The 24,683-nt window shown below is 42.8% G+C and overlaps 1 protein-coding gene across 1 annotated transcript in view; it reads left to right on the forward strand.

Annotated features, from left to right (window-relative positions):
- HTR2A (5-hydroxytryptamine receptor 2A) overlaps positions 1-23,630 on the forward strand; it is an 87,402-nt gene extending 63,772 nt beyond the window's left edge. The window contains exon 3 of the mRNA XM_004714061.2: positions 22,729-23,630. Within this exon, the coding sequence (XP_004714118.1) occupies positions 22,729-23,528 (800 nt within the window). The 3' untranslated portion in view covers positions 23,529-23,630. The remainder of the gene's footprint in view (positions 1-22,728) is intronic.
- Positions 23,631-24,683: the final 1,053 nt, after the last annotated feature.

Raw genomic sequence — 24,683 nt, forward strand, 5'->3', positions numbered from 1 at the left:
ATTAAGTAGCAATAAAACTGTTTTAAAAAAGAAAACTTCTAGGGAGGGTGGGTAGAAAGGGGGAACCAATTACAAGGATCTACATATAACCTCCTCCCTGGGGGATGGACAACAGAAAAGTGGGTGAAGGGAGATGTTAGATAGTGTAAGATATGACAAAATAATAATTTATAAATGATCAAGGGTTCGTGAGGGAGGGGGGAGCGGGGAGGGAGGGGAAAAAATGAGGAGCTGATGCCAGGGGCTGGAGTGAAGAACAAATGTTTTGAGAATAATGAGGGTAATGAATGTACAGATGTGCTTTACAAAATTGACGTATGTATTGATTGTGATGAGTGTATGAGCCCCCAATAAAATGATTTTTTTAAAGGAAAAAAAGACTAGTGTTATAGTCTTGCTATGTTGTTGTTACCCCAAAACCAAGCTCACTGGCATTGAGTCAATTCTGACTCTTAGCGACCCCTATAGGACAGGGTAGAACTTCCCATGTAGGTTTCTGAAACTCTAAATCTCTATGGGAATAGAAAGTTCATATTTCTGTAGTAGGTGGCGGGTTCAAGCTTCTGATCTTATATTTACCAGCCAAAACAGGGCTCTTTGATGTTGTTATTAGCTGCCATTGTTTTGGTCCCCTGACTCCAGGCAATACAACATTTGTCCTATATACAATGGAATAAAATGCTTCCTAGTGCTGTGCTGTCCCCATGATTGATTAACTGTTGTGGTCCATAGGATTTTCACTGGCTGGTTGTTGGGAAGAGATCACCTGGTGCTTCTTCTTTGATCAACTAGTCTAGACAGTCGAGATAAAGTTTATGGTACCAACCTGGCCAATAAACACATGTGGGGTTAATTGAAGGACAGAGAGCTAAATGACTCCATGAGCCTCACCTTTCGAGTTCTCGAGACTTGCTTTATGATGGTCGGACCAGGGTGCAGCTGTCTTAGCAATTTCCTGCTTCAGCTGGCAAGGCTGACTTCCTGCAAGACATCCCCAAGGAGAAGTCACATGGACCTCCCCCGATGCAGCCCTGGGTGCTGGAGCACCCGTGTGGAGACCCCTGCCAGCGCTGAGATGCTTGCACATTCACTTATTCGGCTTTCCTCCTGCAGTCGGCATCATAGTGTGTGTTTTGTGAGATGGAGGAGGACTGTGTGGATCGGTGTTGGACATATGGGCTAATGTTGGACTTGTGGGCTTGGGCAGCACTGGGTTGGGATGTTTTCTTGATGTGCATTTACCCTTTATATAAAACTCTCTCTTATGCATGAGTTTCTATGGATTTGTTTATCTAATATACCCAGACTAACACAAAGTTCCACCCAAAACTGTTCCTCATCGTAGCAACACACGGATCTGCACCGAGTATTGCTGTGTGTGAGGTCCATTGGTAAGAAATGGAAGGCAGGAATTCTACCACTGAATTACCCATGTCCCCACATATTTTTGCAATTGTTTGTAGGTGCCATCGAGTCCGTTCTGACCCTAAGTGAGCTCATGCACAAGAAACAGCGCTGCCTGATCCTGCACCATCTTCATAACTGTCCCTGTGCCCTGGCCCATTGTGTAGTCACTCTGTCAGTCCAACATATTCTTGGGAAAGGTCCGAATGATTCCAGTTCCATCTCCTTAGTGCCCTAATTTCTGAAACACAGCTATGATCAGGTTTCTTCTATGCCTAAAATCCTGTATTGGTTCCTCCCTCATTCTTCCTGCAAAAAAGGAGGACATATTTAAACCCATTTTGTTTGAAATGAACCCAGGCTCGTATGAACTCAAACTCTAGTAACAATACATTTTGGCTGACTCTGATATAGGGCTCATTTGGATAATCTAGGCAATTCTCTATTTGAAAGTCATTTCCTTCCCTCATTAAGGAAGACCAAAGAAAAGCCCGTGCATTTGCATGATGGTGCTGGTGAAGAACGTTGAAAGGTCCATGGACTTCCCAGAGAGCAAACATCTGTAGTGGAGGAAAGAGAGCCTGAAAGCTCCTTAGAGGCAAGAAAGGCGAGTCATGGTCTCACATGCTTTGGACATGTTGCCAGGAGAGGCCAGTCCCTGGAGAAGGAGGCCATGCTAGGTAAAGCGGAGGGGCAGTGAACAAGAGGAAGACCCTCATTGAGATGGATGGACACCGTGGCTGCATCAACGGACTCAAACATCAGAGTCATTCTGAGGATGGTGCAGGACCAGGCAGTGTTTCGGTCTGCTGTACACAGGGTTGGTATGGGTCGGAACCAGCTCGACAGCACCGAGCAACTTTTCACTCAAAAACACCCATTGCCATTGAATCAGTTCTGACTCAGCGCAAACCTATAGGACAGAGTAGAACTGCCCCTGTAAGTTTCTGAGGCTTTATGGAAACATAAAGCCTCATCTTGCTCCTATGGAACATTAGCGGGTTTTGAACCATCGACCTTACAATTAACAGCCCACCACTTGGACATAGTGGGGGAACCCTTCTTCTGCCCATTACAGAATGCATCAGCTTAGTCAATCTAGTGAGCAGGAGTTGATCAGGAGTCCCTGGGTGGTACAAACCGTTCAAGGGCCAGTCGGCTAACCAAAAAGTTGGAGTTTCAAGTCTACCCAGAGGTTTTTACAGCATGAAGACCTGGTGGGTCCAGCTGAGAGAACTGGTTTGTTTAGGGTCTGGGGAGTTGATTAAACAGGTTCCTTCTTCCTGTCACAACATTCAGGACAGTGGTCAGTGCATCGTCAAGCGCTTCACAGTTTGGTAAAAAAAGGCCTTTCTCCTCCAGTTACTCTCCAGCTGCCCTGTCTTTGTGAAGCAAAGTGGAAAACGTAGGCAATTGCCCAGAAGTGCCTGTTTCCATTATCTTGCTATTTTTGTTGGAAGTGTTTCTTTGGTTTGATGTATTCTTCTAACGGCTCCCGTGTTCAGCATATGGGCACATATCTCAGAGAAAAATGAACTTCTCCCCTGGATATTGTGTGTTTCTGTGTGTGCTTGAGCCTGCATCCAAAATTCAATAAAGAGCGTGGCTTTCATCATTTTACTGCATTTGGTTACAAACGATCTGCCCCATTATATTTTGACAGTGACTTTGATTTCTTAATATCTTCTAAAATAAGAAACTGCTCCCAAATTCTGAGAAGTGCTATCAAGGAGAAATGGAACTATAAAACTATGAAGTTGAAATCGTTCTAGGAAATAGATAAGCATACAAATGTACTGTCCTGAATTATGTGTGTGTGTGAGTGTGTGTGTGTGTGTGTGTGTGTGTCTTACAGAATATTATTTAGGGTATTACCATTTTCTTGAAAAATGTACATGAGCATAAAGCTTTGCACTCATTTTTCAGAAGATTTCTCCACCCTCCACCTCAGTCTCAATTATGGGTTCTATTGAATAAAGAAAACAAAACAAAACATTAGCATGAGGATGGGGCGCCAACCCACTGAAAGTCCAAGGAGCAACAAAAAAGAAAGCATCGTGAGAAATAGAGAAGGAAACAGTAATTTACAGGAACGTGTTCAACTTTGTTCACCGGAGACTTGACTTCAAGTTCCTGAAAGACCTGGCCCGTGTCTCCTTCACTTTGTTCCTGTGGTTGTGAACAGCGCCCCGCCCTCTCCCTGCTGATGGGCTCTTACCGGGAAGCGTAAAGCCCCTGCAACTCAGGTGCACATCAACTGATACTTGAGCTTACAAAACGATTCATGGATCGAGCCTATCAGGAATTTCAGGATCCAGAACCTGGAATGTGAAAGCAAAGCAAGCTCACCGCCCTCGAGTCAATAGAGACCCCTGGGGGTTTCCGACGGGGGCTGTAACGGTTTACGGGAGTCCAAAGCCCTGTTCTTTCTCCCACGGATCTGCTGTTCATTTCAAATCGCCAACCATGCAGGTAAAAGCCCAACGCCTAACCGCTACCCCACTGGGAAGCGCAAATAGCGTATGACTTGCCAAGTAACACGCTTTCTGAAGAAGTGGCTGGATGCAGAGCCTGCATGCTTGATGACTAGCCTGTGCAGAGGCTGCTGAACATGGAAATACGCAGACCGCTGCATTTCAGAACCCTAGTTCTCCCGCTGGCTGTGAAACCTTAGGCAGATTTCTTTTTTTTTCTTTTTTTAACATTTTATTAGTGGCTCATACAACAGTTATCCCAATCCATCCACACATCAATTGTGTAAAGCGCATTTGTACATCATTTCTCAAAACATTTTCTCTCCACTCAAACCCCCGACATTAGGTCCTCATTTTTCCCCATAGAAGATCAGACCTACTGGACTAATGGAGACTAGATGGACACCCAACACTACTACCCTGAGATACCCTTTACCCTTTCAATTTTTGTCTTGAAGCCACTCCTGAAGGCACTTTCAGCTAAATAACAGGTTGGCTTATAAAATTAATAATATCCTTCACGAATACTCTACTCTTTTAAAACAGCATCTCTATGAGGCAAAATGTCAACATTTACCCTAAAGCAAAAATGAGGCCTTGGTAGCAGATGAGGGGTTTTTAGAAGGGAGCAAGGAAGCTAGATTAGTGAAAATTGAACAAGTTGAAGAGAAATATATAGAAATTATTAAATGGGACCTAATCTGCTATGTAACTTTTCACCAAAAACAAAATAAAATATAATTTTTAAATGAAATAAACAATGTCATTTACCTTAGGTATAGCAAGACTTTGCTGTGTTAGAAATAAACAGAGCTATAAGAACGACACCAATTAAAGGTTTTGTGCTCTTAAGTGTCAGTGTTTCATGCTAATTTCATTGTCTACGTTTAAATTGAAAAAATTAAAATGTCCATGGACGATCAAAGGCTGCTCCTGAATTTTGATGGTGTTTCACTACGCCAGAAAAACATGTTAATTAAAATGCAGAGTCACCTAATTCAAGCCACTGTCTATTCATAAAGGAAAATGCTTTGCCTGCAGAAATTTCAAATGAGAGGATATGCCGGGTCTGCAGAGGCTGCTATTATCAAACAAAGCAGCCAGAAAGTGTTCGCACTGAGACGGCTGTGCCCACCGTCTTCTTGGCTGTCAGCCAGCATCTTCCTCGATCTTGGTCACAATGTTTTTGAATGGTTGATTGTCCCCACCAAGCTTATCCATGTATTCGAATTCTTTAAAATGCAATGTATTTGTTTTTACTAGAGGATGTGGACTACCTGGATAGTAAAGATACTCCACTAATACCCCAAAGTGTAGCATTCAACACCCACCGAGAGATGCTGCAGAAGAAACACCCGGAGATCTGTGTCCAGTCATTGGGAAGCTTGTGGGGTAGCTCTACTCTGCACCTGCGGGGTCACCAGGGGTCTTCTCAATGGCAGAGATTTGTTTTCTTTCATCATAGAGTATTGCTTTAACTTTCCAGATGTTCTTTCTAAAACCCTTGATGACCACTTACTGTAAGTGAACCTCTGAGAAAAAATGTATATGATCAATCTCAGGATACTCTTTATTTTTTTAAAATTCAATAATCATTTTATTAGGGGATCATACAGCTCATCACAATCTGTACATACATCATTTGTGTCCAGCACATTAGTACATATGTTGACTTCATCATTCTCACAACACCCACTTTCCACTTGAGCCCTTGGTGTCAGCTCATTTTCCCCTCCCTCCCCCCTTCTCTCTCCCCCCGAACCCATGATACTTTCTAAATTATTATTATTTTATCATATCTTACACCATCCAATGTCTCTCTCATCCACTTCTCCACTGTCTGTCCCCCAGGGAGGAGGCCACATGTAGACATTGTCCTCTGTTCCCCCTTTCTCCCTCTCCTTCCCTCCGCCCTCCCGCCATCGCCACTCTCTCCACTGGTCCTGGGGGGTTCATCTGTCCTGGGTTCACTGTATTTCCAGTTTCAGGATACTCTGTATGTAAAGAGGAGTGAGCCACGTAATGACCTAATCGACTTGACTCTCCCCTCCAAATGAAGGACTCATTTCTAGTCCTAGAATGACACATCACATCCTCTTCAACCCAGGCAGCTAAGAGGGGAATCACTCCTTTGGTACAAATGGCTTTTCCACCCCTCCTCCTCCCTGGATGCAGACCCACAGCCATTCTGGAGTGTGACTGTGTAAGTGTGTGTGTGTGTGTGTGTGTGTGTGTGTGTGTGTGTGTGTGTGACAGAGAGAGACAGACAGACAGACAGACTGAGACAGAGAGAGAGGTTCCCCCACCACAGGACACACTCCTGAATTGTAAATAATTGAATCGCTTGGTATCTTAAGTAATTCATTATCCAGGTTAATTGATAATTATATTTTATATAAACAATGACAAATAGAACAAAAAACTCTCCAGTTATAAATTTGCCTTGTATTAATCAAAAACTAAATGCCCATCTTTGAAAGGATAAAAGTATAGATAAATCACTGGCAAGAGAAGATACAAATATAAAAAATTATTGATGAAAAGGGTGGTGACCAAACAGATCCAAATGAAATAAAAAGAATAATAACATACTCTTATGAAAAATAGTAGAATTACTTTGAAAATCCAGAAGAAATGGACAACTAATCCATCTACCCAAATTAATACAGAGGGATGTTGAAAACCTGGACAAATCCAAAGAAAAAGAAGAAATAAAGAAGGTCAGCAAGAAATTTCTAACCAGAGGAGCCGGCAACGATGAGCAGGGAACCGGGCCTGTATCCTTAGCTCCCCCTCCTGAGAGGCCGAACCTGGCAGTGGGGTTAGCATCGTGGTGGAGTATTGTGAACCCTGCGGCTTTGAGGCCACCTACCTGTAGCTGGCGAGTGCCGGGAAGGAGCAGTACCCCGGGATCGAGATCGAGTCGCGCCTCTGGGGGACAGAGGCCTTTGAGATCGAAATCAACGGGCAATTGGTGTTTTCCAAGCTAGAGAACGGGGGCGTCCCATATGAGAAAGATCTCACCGAGGCCATCCGAAGAGCCAGTAATGGGGAACCCCTAGAAAAGATCACCAGCAGCCGTCCTCCCTGTGCCATTCTGTGACTGTGTGTCCTCCTGGCTCCCTGCTGTGCTGAGGGCCGAGACTTGGGTCTCTGATGGCAGCTGCCCCCTGCCTCTTCCCTTCCTGAGCTTCTAAAAGACCCCGACCTTCACTTTGTGACTCAGAGGTACAAGAGGGCAATGGGAGCTTCTCTGGCCTTGGGGATGGTAGAGAGACCCTGCTCATGGAAGACACCTTGGTCCCTCTTTCCCTGATCGGTGCCCACACAAGCCCCGCTCCCTCCCCAGTTGATACTGTGGTTCTGATTTTTTTTCTCCTCCAGCCTGGGCAGTGTCAGCCATTGGCAATAAAGTGACACTACAGACAAAAAAAATTTTCTAACCAAGAAAAACCCAGGACCAGATGGTTTTACAAGGGATTCTACCAAGTATTTAGTGAAGAGCTGTCACGTACACTACAAAGACTATTCCAGAATATAGAAAGGGACAGCAAACTCTCAAATTCATTATATGAAGCGAGATTAACCCTGATTCCAATACTTGGCAAAGACCCCATAAAGACATAAAACTACAGACCAATATCCCTCATCAGTGTAGACACAAAAATTCTCAACAAAATTCTGGCCAATCAAATCTAACAACATATCAAAAACCTAATTCATCAGGACCAAGTGGAATTCATACCACTTGGGTGCAAGGATGGATTAACATTCAAGAAGCAATCCATGTAACCCATCACATAAACAAGATAAAGAATGAGAAACACATGATCATAGCAATAGATATAGAAAAAACATTTGACAATATCCAACACCCATTTCTGTTGGGAAATTGCTCAACATAATAAAAATCATATATGAAAATTCATTGGCCAACATCATGCTCAGTGGGAAGAACTGGAAACATAGCCCCTAAGAAGAACTAGACAAGGATGCCCCATCCCCATTCTTATTCAACACTGTGTGTCAGTCTTAACCAGAAACATTAGAGAACAGAAAGAAATCAAGGAAATATAATTTGTCAAAGAAGATATGAAACTCTCACAATGAGCAGAATTTAGGATTTTATGTACTGAAAATTCCAAGGACACCACAAACTGACTGGTGGAAACAATTGAGGGATTTGGTAAAGTCGCAGGATCCAAGATTAACAAGCAGGAATCAATGGAATTCCTACATCCTAGTGAGAAGATCTCCCAAAGAGACATCAAGAAAGCTATACCTGTGGAGACATACACAATAGGCAACACAGCAACATGAAGCAGCAAACCAATGGAGAGGAGAGGTCTGCGGGGCTAGCCCCAGTCCCAGCTACATGAAGATATAGATTCTCCCCAGAAGAACGCACTACAGAGGACAGCACTGAAGATACAGCTTGGGAGACAGGCGGGTCTGCTCAAAACACATGGGAGAAAACTAAGAGGGAAGGAGAGAGAGAGAGACTGGACTGAACCTGGCCCACCAAGGCCCCCCACCCTCCCCCCCAGGACAATATTCCTGCTCAGAGCAGCCAATGCATGGAGAGGACTGTAGGGCTGGTCCCACCAGGAAACACAGTGTTCTTTCACTGACTCATAGTGCTTTGTGGGGGGACAACACTGGAGAACCAGTGTGGGAATTACGCCTGGTCTGACCCCCCACACTGGGGTAAAGCACAAAGGGAGCGCAACAGAGCAACAAGGGGAGAAAAGCATGAAGTCCCTGAGGAACCCCAAAAATAGACTACAGGAGCAGGCTTGACACCTCATCAGACTTGATCGGAAACAATCATAAAGGTCAACAGATAGACCTGGAACTATTTGTAGGCTTCCCACCCCCACCCCATGTCTATCTATATAAGATAGGGAGGATACTTTTGAGAATGATGATGGCAACAGATGTACCTATGTGCTTGACACAATGGATGGATGGATGGGTTGTGATAAGAATTGTATGAGCCCCCAATAAAATGATTTTTAAAAAAGATAGGATAAACAGTCCCAAAGAGAAAACAACGGGACCAACGATGGTTCAGGGGGGAACATGGGAGAGGGGGAGGTGGGGGAAAGAAGGGTGGAGCCAACAAACCCAAGGACAGGGAAGAGCAAGTGATGTAAAATCAAAGGTAAGGAGAGCATAGAATGCCTGGTGCGGTTTGATCAAGTGCAATGTAGCTACGAGGAATTACTGAAAGCCAAATGAAGGTCCAACATGATAGTGAGACAAGAGGAAAGTAAACATGAATGGAGGAAAGAGCTAGGAGGCAAAGGACATTCATAGAGGTATCAATACAGACACATATATAAGTAAATATGTATCCAATGCTAAGGACATAGATCAAAGTACATATTTTTTATGTAAAGTGTTAAGGTAGCAGATGGACACTGGGCCTCTACTAGAGTACTCCCTCAATGCAAGAACACTTTGCTTTACTAACCTGGAATTCTGTGATGCTCAATTTCCCGACATGGTCACTGAAGACAAAATGGGTGCATAAGCAAATGTGGTGAAGAAAGCTGATGGTACCCAGCTATTAAAAGATATAGCATCTGGGATCTTAAAGGCTTGAAGATAAGCAAGCGGCCGTCTAGCTGTGAAGCAACAAAGTCCACGTGGAAGAAGCACACTAGCCCATGAGATCTTGACGTGTCAACAGGATCAGGTATCAGGCATCAAAAGATCCAGAACAAACAACCATATCGATGTGAACAAGGGGTGAGCAGAGTAGAGACCCAAAGCCCATCTGTAGACAATTGGACATCCCCTCACAGAAGGGTCACAAGGAATAACCAGGGTGCAGTACAGAACTGATGAAACATACAACATTCCTCTAGTTCTTTAATGCTTCTTTCCCCCTACCCCCTATCATGACCCTAGTTCTACCTTACAAATCTGACTAGACTGTAACATGTACACCAGTACAGATAAGAGCTCTCAATGCATGGAACCCCTCAGAAACAGTAGTGGGAGTAGTGATACCATGAGGATGGGAGGAAGGTGGGGGTAGAGGGGAGGAAGGGAGAACCGATCGCAATGATCAGTAGACAAACAACAGAAACATGAGTGATGGGAGACAGGACGGTGTAAGATATGAGCCCCTAATAAAATGATTTAAAAAAAAAAAACTAGGCATAACCAAGGAGTTGGAAACAACTCAAATTTCCATCAACAGATGAATGGATTAAAAAACTGTGATACATAAAAAAAAGATAAAATTAAAAATTTTGGTACATATGTACAATGTAGTTGAAAAAAAAGATATGAAATAATAATTTATGATTAATCAAGGGTTGACAAGGGTGGAAAGGTGAGGGAGGAAGGGATAAAAGGAGCTGATACCAAGGGTTCAAGTAGGGAATGTTTTGAAAATGATGATGACAACATCTGTATAAATGTGCTTGATACAATTGATGTATGGATTTTTATAAGAGCTATCAGAGCCCCATTTTAAAAGGCCCCATTTTATTAAAAAAAATTTTAACTGCAGAATATTATTACATGAAACTGAAAGACCAAAATAGAAGAATAGCCCATGTTTATTGACGAGACCTCTTTAAAGTATGGAAAAGCAAGGATGTTATGTTGAGGATAAGGTATGCCTGACCCAACCCGTGGCTTATCAGTTGCTTCATATGCAATGTTGGACATTGAGTGAGGAAGACCAAAGAAGAACTGGTGCATTTGAATTGTGGTGCTGGAAAAGAATATTGGAAAGCACAAACAAACCTGTTGTAGAAGAAGTACATCCAGAGTGCTCCTTAGAGGCAAAGATGGCAAGACTTCATCTTACATACTTTGGACATGTTGTCAGGAGAGAGGAGTGCTCAGTTTGCACTACCCAACCTCAAACCCTACTACATGGCCACGTAACCAAACAGCCTGATACTGGCATAATGATAGATACATAATCAAATGAAACTATAGGAGACTGATTTTCACTAAAGGACAAGAAAGCATGACATGTGAAAGGGAGACCCTCTTCAATAAATGGTGCTGGTAAAATTGGATCTCCATCTGCAGGAGATTGAAACCGAACTCAGATCTTGCCAGGCGCAAAATGAACTGAAGATGGATTAGAGACCTAAATGTAAACCCTAAAACCATCAAGATCATCAATGAGAAAAATTGGGACAGACTTAAGGGACCTGTTGCAGGGCATACACAGACTGCCAAGTATAATAATGGAAGTACACACAGTGGAAGACAACATAGATGATGTGGATCTATTAAAAATAAAATACGTATGCACATCAATAGAGTTCATTAAAAGATAAACTGGACTGGTGGGGGGATCTTTATAATGACATAATAGACAAGGTACTAATTACTAACTTCAGTAGACTTCTACAATACCTCAATAAGAAGAAAACAAGATATCCAATTAAAAGATGGGCAAAGGAAATGAATAGATGATTCCCAAAGGATGACACTCGACTGGCTAATAAATACATGAGGAAATGCTCGCAATCACTAGTTATGTTAGACAGGGTTCTCTAGAGAAACAAAACCAGAACGCTGATAATTTTATATATATTAGGTAGCTAGGTAGATAACATAAGAAATAAACAGTTCATTAATCTATAAAGTAGTACACATGGCTCAGTGCAACTCACTTACATGAGACAGTTGTGAGACACTGGCAGTCCTTCAAGTCTTGAGGGCCACTGGGTAGTCCTCTGTAGAGCAGTTCAGGCTATCCGGCCACAGGCAGCAAACAGCAAGGCAGGTAGGTCACCAGCAGTCAGCCAGATGACAGGGTCCGAGAGTCCCCAGCTCAAGAGATGGAAGTTCTAATAGTGTGGCGAGGCAGGTCTTGAAGGCGTTAGGTGTCCCTCAGGTAGTGTAGCTTGCAAATTGAGGCACAGAACAAGCAAGGCAGCCACACACTGGCCCGATGATCAAAGAGCAAAGGACAAGAAAGGTGAGGCTCGCCGAGCCATTTATCTCTCCGCCCTTCAATTAATATTAATCCCACATGTGTTCATTGGCCATATTGGCACAATAAATGATAACTATCTCACTACGCATGTGGGAGTTGCAAATGAAAACAACCATAAGATATCACCTTACTTTGAGAATGATGATGACAACAAATGTACAAATATGCTTGACACAATGGATGGATGGATGGATTGTGATAAGAGCTGTACGAGCCCCCCAAAAATGATTAAATAAAAAATCTTTTAAAGATATCATCACCTTACACCCACAACAATAGCCCAATTTAAAAAAAACAACAGAACAAATGCTGGAGAGCATGTGGAGCGATTAAAATTCTCATACACTGGAGTAGGCTTGTGAAGATGTACAATCCTTGTGGAAAGTGACATGTACAAACTGAGAATAGAAATACCACATAACCCCCGCAATGGCCATGTCTTTGCTGGGCATTTACTCCAAAGGAGTCAGAGACAGAACGTGAACAGACATATACCTTCCTATGTTCATAAGCATAACCCTCAATAACAAGAATTCAGAAACAGCCCAAATGCCCATCAGTAGAAGACTAGATACAGACGCTCTGGTACATACACACAATGCAATGCTATGCACACCTTCAAAGGTATGTATAGAATCATGAAGCACCTCATGACATGGATGGTCCTGGAAACTATTATGCTGAGTGAAGCTAGTCAATACCAAAAGGACAAACACTGTATGGGTTCACTACTGTGCGGATAAACACCATGGCAAAGGCAGGCTTCTGCTCGCAGGGCATGTAATCTTCTAATCCAGTCTACTAGGCAACAAGGGAGAGAGTCTGCTTCATGCCCATGAACACTCTTATCACACCCTTTATCTATCCATCTGCAAAACCACGTTGACCCACTGACCAAGGACACTTCACCTCAGCATGGGTCCGTTTCTTAAGACGGAGGGAAAGGGAGAAGACCAATCAATTGCTGCAATGGTTGTTCTGAAGTCACCCTAAATCAACAGACACTTCTACCAGAAGGATAAGTGAATCTTCCTAGAAATTCAAGTGAAGACCTGGAGGGGTGGGGGGGAGGGTGTTAGGGGAGTGGCATGCTAGGGGCATACCTGTCTCAGAGAAGGGGATTATACTTTGGTTGGTGGGCAAAAGGGGTAGGGGGCAACCTTCCCATGGGAAAAATGGTTAGCCATACTTATATAAAAGCCAAGAAGAGTATATGTGCAGTATTATGTTCCTAACTGGACCCTTTTAACTGTGCTTCAGTGCAGCCCTTGGTAAACTGGGCCAAGTTCTATAGACAACTGAGACGTCAGACCTCGTCCTTTTGAGACACACAACATCCGCAGGCCCCTCCAGAGGGTCTGGATGTGGAAGCCCAACCAAGAGAACTAAACTTTTTTTTTTATCATTTTATTAGGGGCTCATACAACTCTTATCACAATCCATACACACATCAATTGTGTAAAGCGCATTTGTACACTCATCGCCCTCATCATTCTCAAAACATTTCCTCTCCACTTAAACCCCCGGCATTAGGTCCTCATATTTCCCCTTCCTCCCCGCTCCCCCCTCCCTCATGAGCCCTTGATAGTTTATAAATTATTATTTTGTCATATCTTGCCCTGTCCGACATCTCCCTTCACCCACTTTTCTGTTGTCCGTCCCCCAGGGAGGAGGTCACATATAGTTCCTTGTAATCAGTTCCCTCTTTCCTACCCACTCTCCCTCTATTTTCTCTTGAATTCACCTCGGGTATATTTAAGGAACCGACGTACTCCCTTAGACACTCGGCTGAAACCCCCTAGGGTAAGAAGAAGCAGACAGCCGCCGTCCCAAAGGTTATGGATTTGGTGGTGGGTGGTTCACTGGTGCAGACCCATTGCTTTGAGGGTGACCCCTGAGTGGTGGCCTCGGACTGCCATCTCTGTGACTTTTCTAGTGCTCTCTCTGCTTTCGATGACATGTGTTAGTCTGACGAGCAAGATTCTGCCTTCGTGAAAGCGTTGCCCTAGCCCCCACCTTCATTGTTTGTGTGAATCGTGTCTGATCCCTGGAGCTTTTAATCTGTACAAGTCAACGACGCATGGGTTGGGGTCTGAAAGGCCAGGCTATACGTGCATAATTGGTACTAGACAGGGAGTGTTATAAAGTCAATCACGGTAGATGTGGTTAGTTTCTAATGGAACACCTTATCACTCGATCTCCTTTGTGACCCATTTTAACGTTACCTCCGTTTTCAGTGTTTTCGGCTTTCTTTTCGTTTGAGGTTTTCTCTGGTTGGTTCTGTCATTGTTGGTGGCGGTGATGTTTTGTTTGTTCCTTGTTTTTGTTTTGTATGATTTTCTGCATATGAAATCTAGGATTGGTCAAACTATAGAGACAGTCATTAGATGAATAATTACTAAGGGGCATAGCAGAGAACATTATGGAGAAGTGGAGAGCTAACAAGGAGGATGAAAAATAAAATGTCCTGAAATTAATTGTGCTGACGATTGCGTAACTCTTTTTAATATGGTTAAGTGATTACATTGTACAACAGCCAATAAAACTATTACAAGTAAAATAATAAGTAAATATCCAAGTAACAAAGTCCTATACCTTTTTTGGACAGTGGACATTTTCTTTATGTGTATCATAACTGATAGTAATGATAATAATTCATCAAATGGAGAAGAAATCAAAACTACTAGCAAAATAAAACTCAAGTTGATTGAGAGCCTATAGCAGAGTTAATAATTACACCATTATTAAGTATATAGCCCAGATATTTTTAATTGGAACAAGAGGAAGACCAGGTGATCTGCTTCTATAAAAGGTATTCCTAACAATACCTCTGAGGCAATTCTACTGTATCACATGGTTGCCATGAGTCAAAATCCAGTAAATATCAAGTTATAACAACAAGACTTTAAAGAGATCGAGTATATTATAAATTCTAGGATATACAGAGTAGAATCAATTAGAACAAAACCATGCTGATATGTGTAATCTTAATAGTTGTATGTATGTAGAAAGCTACCCTCGTGTTTGCAGAGCATCCGTTCTGTATTAGGCTATTATTGGGGTGATGTTCATATTGATTTCATTGTATCATCGCTACATCCGTGAAGACATTTTGGATCCAACCTCATATTATAGATGAGTAATTGAGGACTTCAGAGATGACAACCAGTCCAACATAGAGCCAGAGATGAGCTCAACTCAGATCTGTCTCACTCCAAAGCATCTGTTCTAATCAGTGATGTTGCACTAACAAAAACCATGATGTAGGTGAATACAGGAAACAGCCTTCACGGATAAGACCAAACACCTGGAAATCAACACACTCTTCATAGGTAATGTCTTAAATGTCACTCCCCAGAGTTTTCTGGAAGTTAAGCAAAGTGGGTGGGCACCCAGGGTCTCAGAGGATGTTCCCCTTAGAGTCACAGATCTTCTTGGCTCACACAGTGTTCCCAGCAAGATGCCAGGGACAAAGAGCAATGAAGGAAACGGAGAGTCATTAACCGCGCAAAGTGTCCTTAAGAACAGCTCTGATGTCATTTATCTCCACCTTCCAAGAATACTGGAACCGCCTTGCGTAGACAAGTGATAAATATTGTCAATTAAGTCTGACCAGATAATGGCAAATGTCGGTAAGAAAGATTGGTGTTAAATATTGCATTAACTCCAACTAATAGTTCCCTCTTGACAGGCTGGCCAGCATGAGGTGATGTGAGGTTAGAAGCGGTTTTGCAAAATTCAGATTAGAAAATCTCAAAAGAACATTCTCCAGAAGGATAGCAAGAGTTCACTACAGTTATCCAGTGATTCAGTAACGAGCTTGTGTTCTTTGCTAGGTTGAGGCCACAAAGTCAATTCTAAAGGAGGATTAGAAGCATTGACCAAGACACCCCCTGGTAGTCAGCTCTGTGAGTGCTGGAAATTTGGGCAAGATGAGAAGGGAAGCATTTTTACTCCTTTTCCCAGGTACCCATGTGATGCTTACCTTTCATAACGGAAGTAGCTTTAATCTAAGTTATACGAAGTGTTTGAGCCGTGTTTTACCTCATTTCCCATCACCACGGTTGGTCTGACCTGCTTCCGGCAACTAAGGAAGACCCCCTGTGTTCATCTGGGTTGACCAGATAAACAAATCCAGAGAGACTCATATGTGTGTAAGAGAAAATTTTATGTCAAAGAGAAATTGTATATAAGAAAACATCCCAGATCAAGTCTATAAGTCCTATTTTAGCCCAGATGTGTGATACCTCTATAAATTCTTCTTTAGACTCATCCACCATATGCAATGACACCTAATGTAGGAAGATCACAGGGCAGTGGTCGAAAGTCTTGTGGATCCAGTGGCAGTGGAAGCATCTCAGCTCTGGCATTGGGTCTTCACATGGCTCCTCCAGCTCCAGGGCTCTGGCTCCATCAGCATAGCACCATGTGACTTGTCAACAGGAATGTCTTGAAGGGAGAGAGTGTGTCCAACATCCAGGGAGGAAGATAGGAGTTCCCAGAATCCTCAGGAGAAAGCCATAGCCACACACAGGCATGATTGGCTATGACCTAATTGAGAGGCTACCCTCCACCCCTCGGCTCAAGTTGACAGGAGATTGTGTAACTGCCACACATTCCCCAGAGGGACGTTGCACCAGGATGGTGGCCTATACAGCAGGATACAACCTATCTCCATCTGCTAGGCTTCAGAAAGGGCAAAACCACACACTGCACAATTCACTACCAGTTGAATCTTCCTTTACTATGGGCCTATTATTATGGGTAGGAGCCCAGGTGGCGTAGTGGTTATGAATTGAGTTGCAATCCAAAAGGTTCACAGATTGAAACCTCCAGTCACTCTGCAGGAGAAAGATGGGGCTTTCTACTCCCACAAAGAGATACAGTCTTGGAAACCCACAAGGGCAGTTTTACCCTGTCCTATAGGATGACTATGAGTCAATATCGGCTCAATGGCAGGGAGTTCAGTTTGGGTTATCATTATGGGTAGTTGCCATCAAATACATGTACTCCGTGGATGCCAGCCTACAACTGTGAAACAGAGATTATTTTTAATGGTTTTATTGGCACATGATTTACATAGCATGCACTTCAATAGTTCAATCATTCAAGCATAGCGAGGAGAATTATGCAATCATTACCGTATTAATTTTAGAAAATCCCCCCCATGTTTAAATTGCCTCTAAAATGAGTTGTGAAATCAGTTAGTTCTAATGCTCTCTCCTATTCCCATCTTCATTTCCCACTCCTGAAATCCCCCTTCCCTCCCTGCATCCCCTATCAACCCCCAAATCAGTTACTATCACTATGCATCCACTCCTCCTGTGGATCACAAACTGGGAAACACAACAGAAGCAATGAAAACCAAGTTAGAAATACGGTGGTCATGATAAAATAATAATAATAATAATATAAAGACAAAAATATAAATAATGAGTAAGAAAAAAAAAGACACTCATCAACCTTCCAAACCCAGGGAAGAAATGTCTGTCATGGAACAAGAGATACTTGCACAGAGCGCCAACTCAGGTCTGATCTATCAGGAGGTCATCGGGCCAAGTATCCAGTTCAGTTCAGCAAGTTCAAATGACGATGGTCTCTCCTGACAGCAAGGCAGCTCAGGACATTTGCCTGTGACTAGAGCAGATCAGCCAGGGCTCAGTCTGACCAGATATCCTGCAGATGGAGCTTTGGGCTCACACTGTCCTCCGTAGCCTTCTACAAATTGGGTATTCATAATTTTAGCTCTGATAGGTTTCCCTTCTCCATATACAAATTTTTTAAAAATCATTTTATTGGGGGCTCGTTCAAATCTTATCACAATCCATACATGCATCCATTGTGTCAAGCACATAGGTACATTTGTTGCCATCATCATTCTCAAAACATTTGCTTTCTACTTGAGCCCTTAATATCAGCTTGTCAATTTTCCCCCTCCCTCCCCACTCACCCCTCCTTCATGAACCCTCCATAAATTATTTTGTCATATCTTACATTGTCCGATGGCTCCCTTCACCCACCCTTCTGTTGTCCATCCCCCAGGGAGGAGGCCATATGTAGATCCCTGTAATCGGTTCCCCCTTTCTACCCCACCTTCCCTCCACCCTCCAGGCACTGCCACTCTCACCACTGGTCCTGAAGGGGTCAAAATTTTTAATTACTATCTTTGCATCACACAAGCTGGTGTGCTTCTTCCATGTGGATTTATTTGACTCCTCGCTTAGATGGCTGCTTGTTTGAATACAAGCCTTTAAGACACAAGACACAATTCCAATTGATAGCTGGGCACTATCTGCTTTCTTCACCACACTTTGCTGTAGCACCCTTTTCTTCAGTGATCCTTTCATGAAGGTGGGTATCGAGCAGGAGCATGTTATCAGACCTAAGTGTTCTTAAATTGGGGCTACAGTTAAGTGGGAACCCAGACTTCAACTGCTTGTCCATGGGGTGTGCATGTTGCCAGTTCACGTTGGCAGTTATCATATGATGAAATAACAACCCTTTAATATAAACTGCATTGATAACAGCAATAAGCCAATCAGCAAACAAATAAACAGAACACAGACACCCAAAAATAAAAGAATGAAAAAGCAAGATCACAAAAAAGCAAGCTACGAGCAGGAAAGCAAAAACCCGTATAAACAAAGAAGTACAGCATTGTCCATCACCCCCGTGGGTAGACGAGTATGTCAATTGCACTGTTATCTTCATCCGTTCTCCCAATGCCCCAGCACTCCAAACACTGTTGTCATGAGGAGTATTTGTGAGCAGTTTCACCTTGAGCCTCAACCCATGAGTCTTTGTCCTACACCGTTCAATCTCTCATTCGATTGAGCTCTGTTGACCCTAAGTATGGCAATTATGCCAGTGGAGACCTTCCTGGGCCAACTCCCCCAAGTGTAGATCCCTGTTCACTGGATCCCAACCTGTTGAGTCACTGCAGGGTGGGCACCGAGGCACTTCATAGATGATGATCCTGGGTGCCTTTCCACCAACACCCACCAAGCCAGGGGTTCCCCCCAAGGTCCACAGTCCAGTGGAGGCCACTGTCTGCTTTCTCTATCATCCAAGTACCCCAGCCCTCAGTCCAAGGGTAAAGGTAGCTTCCAGGTATGGTTCAGTTCATTCAGTGGGGCCTCCATGTTAAATCCTTCTGGTGTAGCCCTGTTGTGCCCTGCTGCCTGCCAGGTTATCTTCCGAGATCATCCTGGTGCTTAGCCCTGGTTCACTGAAGGTTGGGTAGAAATGAATTCATCGTGTCTACCCAGGTACCAAAAATCTGGGCCCATTGGGGCAAAGAGATTTTGGGAATAGATTTCCAGACCTCCAAGGTTTGGAGGTCTAAGTCCTGGGAAGAAAAGGCACCTTTGAAGAAAATCTTGGTGATCCATTTCTTTTTTTAAAACAAACAAAACAAAACAAGTCATTGAAACCCTCTAGAATACAGTTAAATTTTGACTCAGATGTCAACTGGGTTTCTGGATAATCGTGGAGGAGAGACTCTCATGATTAGAGGCCAAGGGCTCTTGTTACTCATTTCTGTTTGGTCTTCTCCCGAAGCCCTGTGCCTGATGGGACTTTCCAGGGCTTCTAAGGGGAGTGAGGAAACTGATTAGAGACTCGTGTTCCTATGTTTTGTCTCATTCTGTAGTAATTTTTATATTTTCCCATGAAATAAAAGTCTGTGGCTACATGGTATTCAAAACGGTTGGGTGCTGATACAACAAAAGATACACCAGCAGAGATGGACCAGAACAGAGAACCCAGAGCTATAAATCCATCCACCTACAGACGTCTGATTTTGACAAATGGCTAAAATACATTAAATGGGGAGAAGTGGTCTCTTCAACAACTAATGTTGGCAAAATTGGGTTTCCATTTTGCAGAAGAATGGACTGGGATGCTTACCACACTCCATATTACCAAAATGATCACAATGTGTATTGCAGACACTAGAAGCATAAAGATCATCAATGAAAAACCAGGGACAAAGGTCAGGCATCAATACACTATCTGATATCGTGCAAAACACAGCAGCAAACAAAACAGATGAGTGGGGCATCCCAAAAATAAGAGGCTTATGGAAATCAAAAGGCTTTTTCAAAGAGTGAAAAGAGAACCCACAAATATGGGGGGCGGGGATTGACATTGGACACAAAACGAATGTCTAAAATCTACAGAAAACGGCAACACCTTAACAAGAAAAAAGATGGAAAAATGGGCAGAAGCTCATAAAAATACAGTTCACCAAAGAAGACACCCAGGTAGTCAAGAAATATATAAATATAGGTTCACAAGCACTCGCTATGCAAGAGATACAAATCAAAACAATGATGAGATGAGATACCATCTCACATAGGTTTTGATAGCAAAGCTTAAATCAAAAAGCATGCTGGAGAGGGTGCGGCTAGATCGAAACCCTCGTACACTGCTTGTGGTTCTGTGCAACCACTGTGGGAGGCAGTCAGGCACTTCCTCATACAACTGATAACATATAACATATGTTATACAACATACAACACATAACAAAACCCAGCGATTACTTGGTATGCAGAAACCAGGTACAAAATACAAGGTGATGTATGCACACTCATGCTCATCACTGCACGATTCACAATTGGAAGAAGTGGAAGAATGGATACATAACATTTGTTACATACATACAGTGGAATACTGTCATTCGTTTCTGAAAGAATAATGATGAAATCGTGAACCACCTCATGACCTGGGTGTATTTGGAGTGAGGTCAGCCAAACACAAAAGGACAATATTGTATTGGACCACCGTAATACAAACATTAAGATCAAGGTTTTCATGCCACAAGAAACAGTGAGTCGGAAGAGAACTGAGGGAAGAGGAAGTAATAGACCAGAGGATATACGGGTTAATTTGTTGAAGGGGAAGATAATAACCAACTAAAAGGAGATAGGAAAAGGTTGGGGGGGGCAGGGGGGCAGGGTGAGCTATTGGCAGAGGTGATACATTGCTAAAGTTATGTAACAAAAATAATGATCTGATATGTAAATCCCCACCTAATCCACAATTTTTAAAAATCAATTTATTGGGGCTCATACAATTCATCACAATACATAGATCAATTGTGTAAAGCACATCTATACATTTGTTACCCTCATTATTCCCAAAATTCGCTTGCCTCTTGGGTTCCCGGAATCCGCTAATTTTCCTTTTTTTTTCTCAATTGTTTAAAAAGTACTTAAAGCCTGCGTGCCTGTTTTCTTCTTAGTGATTCGACCTTATTATTATATTAGTAGTAGTACATTTATAAGGCTGAATTACTAAGAAGGAAGCAGCCAGGGGCTTTTAAAAGCGTCCTTGTGAATTAGATAGGTGTTTGCATCTCAGATCAGGAACCTGGTGGCACGGTGGGCTATCCATTGAGCGGCCAGCAGCAAGGCCAGCGGTGCAAAAGGCACAGGAGGAAGATGAAGGTGTGTGCTCCCATGAAGACTCACAGTTTCAGCAACCCAGAAGGCAATCCTGCTCCGCCCTGTGGGATTGCTCAGTCAGAATCCGCTCTAGGGCAATGAGTAAATATGAATATGGGGTGTGTGTGTGTGTGTGTGTGTGTTCACACCTTTATAGGACCATTGGAATTGCAAACAATGTATCTTTAATGATATTAAGAAAACGCAAATTTAGGGTTAGGAGTGAGAATATTATTGTGATCGTATTAGCTTGTGTTTTCAGAGGGCATAGTTTTCAGAGAGATATCAAAATATTTTTGCAGATGAGATGGGATAGCTGGGATTTGTCGCCAAGTAGTGTAGGAAGGGTGGCAGCATGCAGGTATGCCTGAAACAAGATTTACCTGAGGTGGGCAGTTGACAGCTGATCAGTGAGCTCAGGAGCACTGATGGCACTGGTCTTTGGTCCATGTGTAAATTTTTCCCTTACTACAAAGTTTTTTTTAAGTATCAAAATCAGTAGAACTTTAATTCATATATTTTTTTTATCATTTTATTTGGGACTCGTACGACTCTTCTCACAATCCATACACACATCCATTGTGTCAAGCACATTTGTACATTTGTTGCCATCCTCATTCTCAAAACATTTGCTTTCCACTTGAGCCCTTGGTATCAGCTCCTCATATTTTCCCTTCCCTCCCCGTCCTTCCTCCCTCATGAACCCTTGATAGCTCATAAATTATTATTATTTTGTCATGTCTTAAAAATTATTTTTAAACAACATTTAATAATGTGGAATTTTGATGATAGACTGTTAAATGAAATTTGTGTATCTAAAACTTTACATGCAATGCTGTATATTTTCATATACAGGAGAAGAGAAGAAACTAGATAAAATATATATTTTATATATAAATTATATAAGTATGTATTACATATTGAGTGGTGTATTATATATTGAGTGGTGTAAATATATATTGTTTTTCAACCTTTGATATTATTTTTTCTATATTTTGTACAAAGAAATAGGTTTATGATTTTATGAAACTACTTTTAATATAAAGTTATGTGAAAATAAGGACTTACAGAAGTATACTGGTATATGAAAGACAACCTCAATTCTGCCTAGAAATGTGTGTGACTGTAATATGTGTGCTTCTTAGCTTTTGGTGTATTTTCTTGAATAGGTATAATGTTATCCGTAAACTAAAGTATGTGAAATTAAAGCCAGATTTATTGTGTTAATTTGTCTATAACGGACTAGACATATCGGACAATGCACCAGACAAGAAAGAAGCCACGTAATCTGTGTGTATAGAACACAGACGAATTAAGATGTTTACACATGTTTAACTTGTTCAAGTAATTACCATTCTGACACATACTCTTGCCTTCACATACTTAATTCCTGAATAACCGTTTTCCTCTTCTCGGCCGTTTCTAGGTATCTCCATGCCGATACCAGTCTTCGGACTGCAGGATGATTCCAAAGTCTTTAAGGAAGGGAGTTGTCTCCTCGCTGATGATAACTTCGTCCTGATCGGCTCCTTTGTGTCCTTTTTCATCCCTCTAACGATCATGGTGGTCACATACTTCTTAACCATTAAGTCCCTCCAGAAAGAGGCCACTTTATGCGTGCGTGACCTTGGCAGCCGCACCAAACTAGCTTCTTTCAGCTTCCTCCCTCAGAGCTCCCTGCCTTCAGAAAAGCTCTTTCAGCGCTCCATCCACAGGGAGCCGGGCTCCTACGGCAGGAGGACGATGCAGTCCATCAGCAACGAGCAAAAGGCCTGCAAGGTGCTGGGCATCGTCTTCTTCCTCTTCGTGGTGATGTGGTGCCCCTTCTTCATCACGAACATCATGGCCGTCATCTGCAAGAAGTCTTGCAACGAGGACGTCATTGGAGCCCTGCTCAATGTGTTCGTGTGGATCGGCTACCTCTCCTCGGCCGTCAACCCACTCGTCTACACCTTGTTCAATAAGACCTACCGGTCGGCCTTCTCCAGGTACATGCAATGTCAGTACAAGGAAAGCAAGAAACCATTGCAGTTGATTTTAGTGAACACGATACCAGCCTTGGCCTGTAAGTCGAATGACCTCCATCGGGACCAAGAGAGGCAGCCAAGGAAAGATGGCGAGATGGTGGGTACTGACTGCTCCATGGCTGCCCTGGGACAACCGCCACCGGAAGATGCGCCCACCGCCAGTGTCCACGCCTTGAATGAAAAGGTCAGCTGTGTGTGAGGCGCTGGTTGCCATGGTAACGGTGGCCAAACACGGAGTGCGTTGTTCCCTGTCTGACAAAAAAGGAAGAAAACACACACACACACACACACACACACACACACGCACCAAGGAAGTCTGGAACAAAATTAGGCCAGCCTGGTAGAATTGACAATAATCTCAGTAGATGCCTCATTTTATTCCGTCAATGAAATGCAGGGTTCCACGCCGCACAGCATTTCAGCTGTGAGATTTATTATACTTCTTTTCAACTCTCGATATCTATAAAGTAATTTAGCTTTATTGTATCGTCCCAAGGAGGCCACACTAAGTGTATGTGTGCTTTTGAGTGGAAGCCTCGCCACAGCGTTGCTAATTGACGGTATTGGTTTTGACGATCGCAGCTTGCTGGGAATATAAATAGCTATAAATAGTGAAGCAGTTGTCGCTAACAATGGCCTCTTAAATAAAGGAAAACACTCTCATGAACATTTCAAAATCTGTATTACTGAGATCATTAAACACTGGACATTTGTCCTTCCTGGTTTTCCATAAATGCCATTTTGAAGCATTCATATGTTTTTCGGCATTTGTGGCAGCCTGTGTGAGTTCTTCTCAGAAGTGAAAATGCTAGGAGTTTACATGTCATTTAATAACTATTGTTGCTTTCTCTTCTATGGCAGTGCTTGCCCCTGAATCTCCAGCACGGTCTTGCGTAGTGTTGTTCTGCCAGGTAAACTATCAAAGGACTAGCTTAACGCGACCAACTTCATTTCTAGACATCGCATCTACAAAGCAGCAGCATGGAGGTGTTTGGTGCTCACGGGGCCGTGGCTGCCTCATGCATGTGATCCTTTGAGCAGTAAGCAGTATGTCAATGTCATTGTCAAGACTGAGAGAGCAAATCAGGTTGTTGGTGTGACCAACGATGTCTCAGAACATTTCTGTCAAAAGCAGGTATCGACACCATCAGGCAAATTGATGCCTTCATATCAATCAATCTATATCGATAGAGATATCAGCATGAAAACTGTTAGACGTGGCTCCACAACCATCCAATAAGTGGTACTAGCTATGAAGTAATTGTTAGGGGAACCAGTTGCCATTAAGTTGACTCCATTCATGGTGTCCCTGTGGGTGAGCATGGCTTCTTGAGAAACAGAACCCCAGGCCTTT

This window comes from Echinops telfairi, unplaced genomic scaffold, assembly GCF_000313985.2.
Source record: "Echinops telfairi isolate 266 unplaced genomic scaffold, ASM31398v2 ScPeMD7_24;HRSCAF=84, whole genome shotgun sequence".
Lineage (NCBI taxonomy): Eukaryota > Metazoa > Chordata > Mammalia > Afrosoricida > Tenrecidae > Echinops > Echinops telfairi.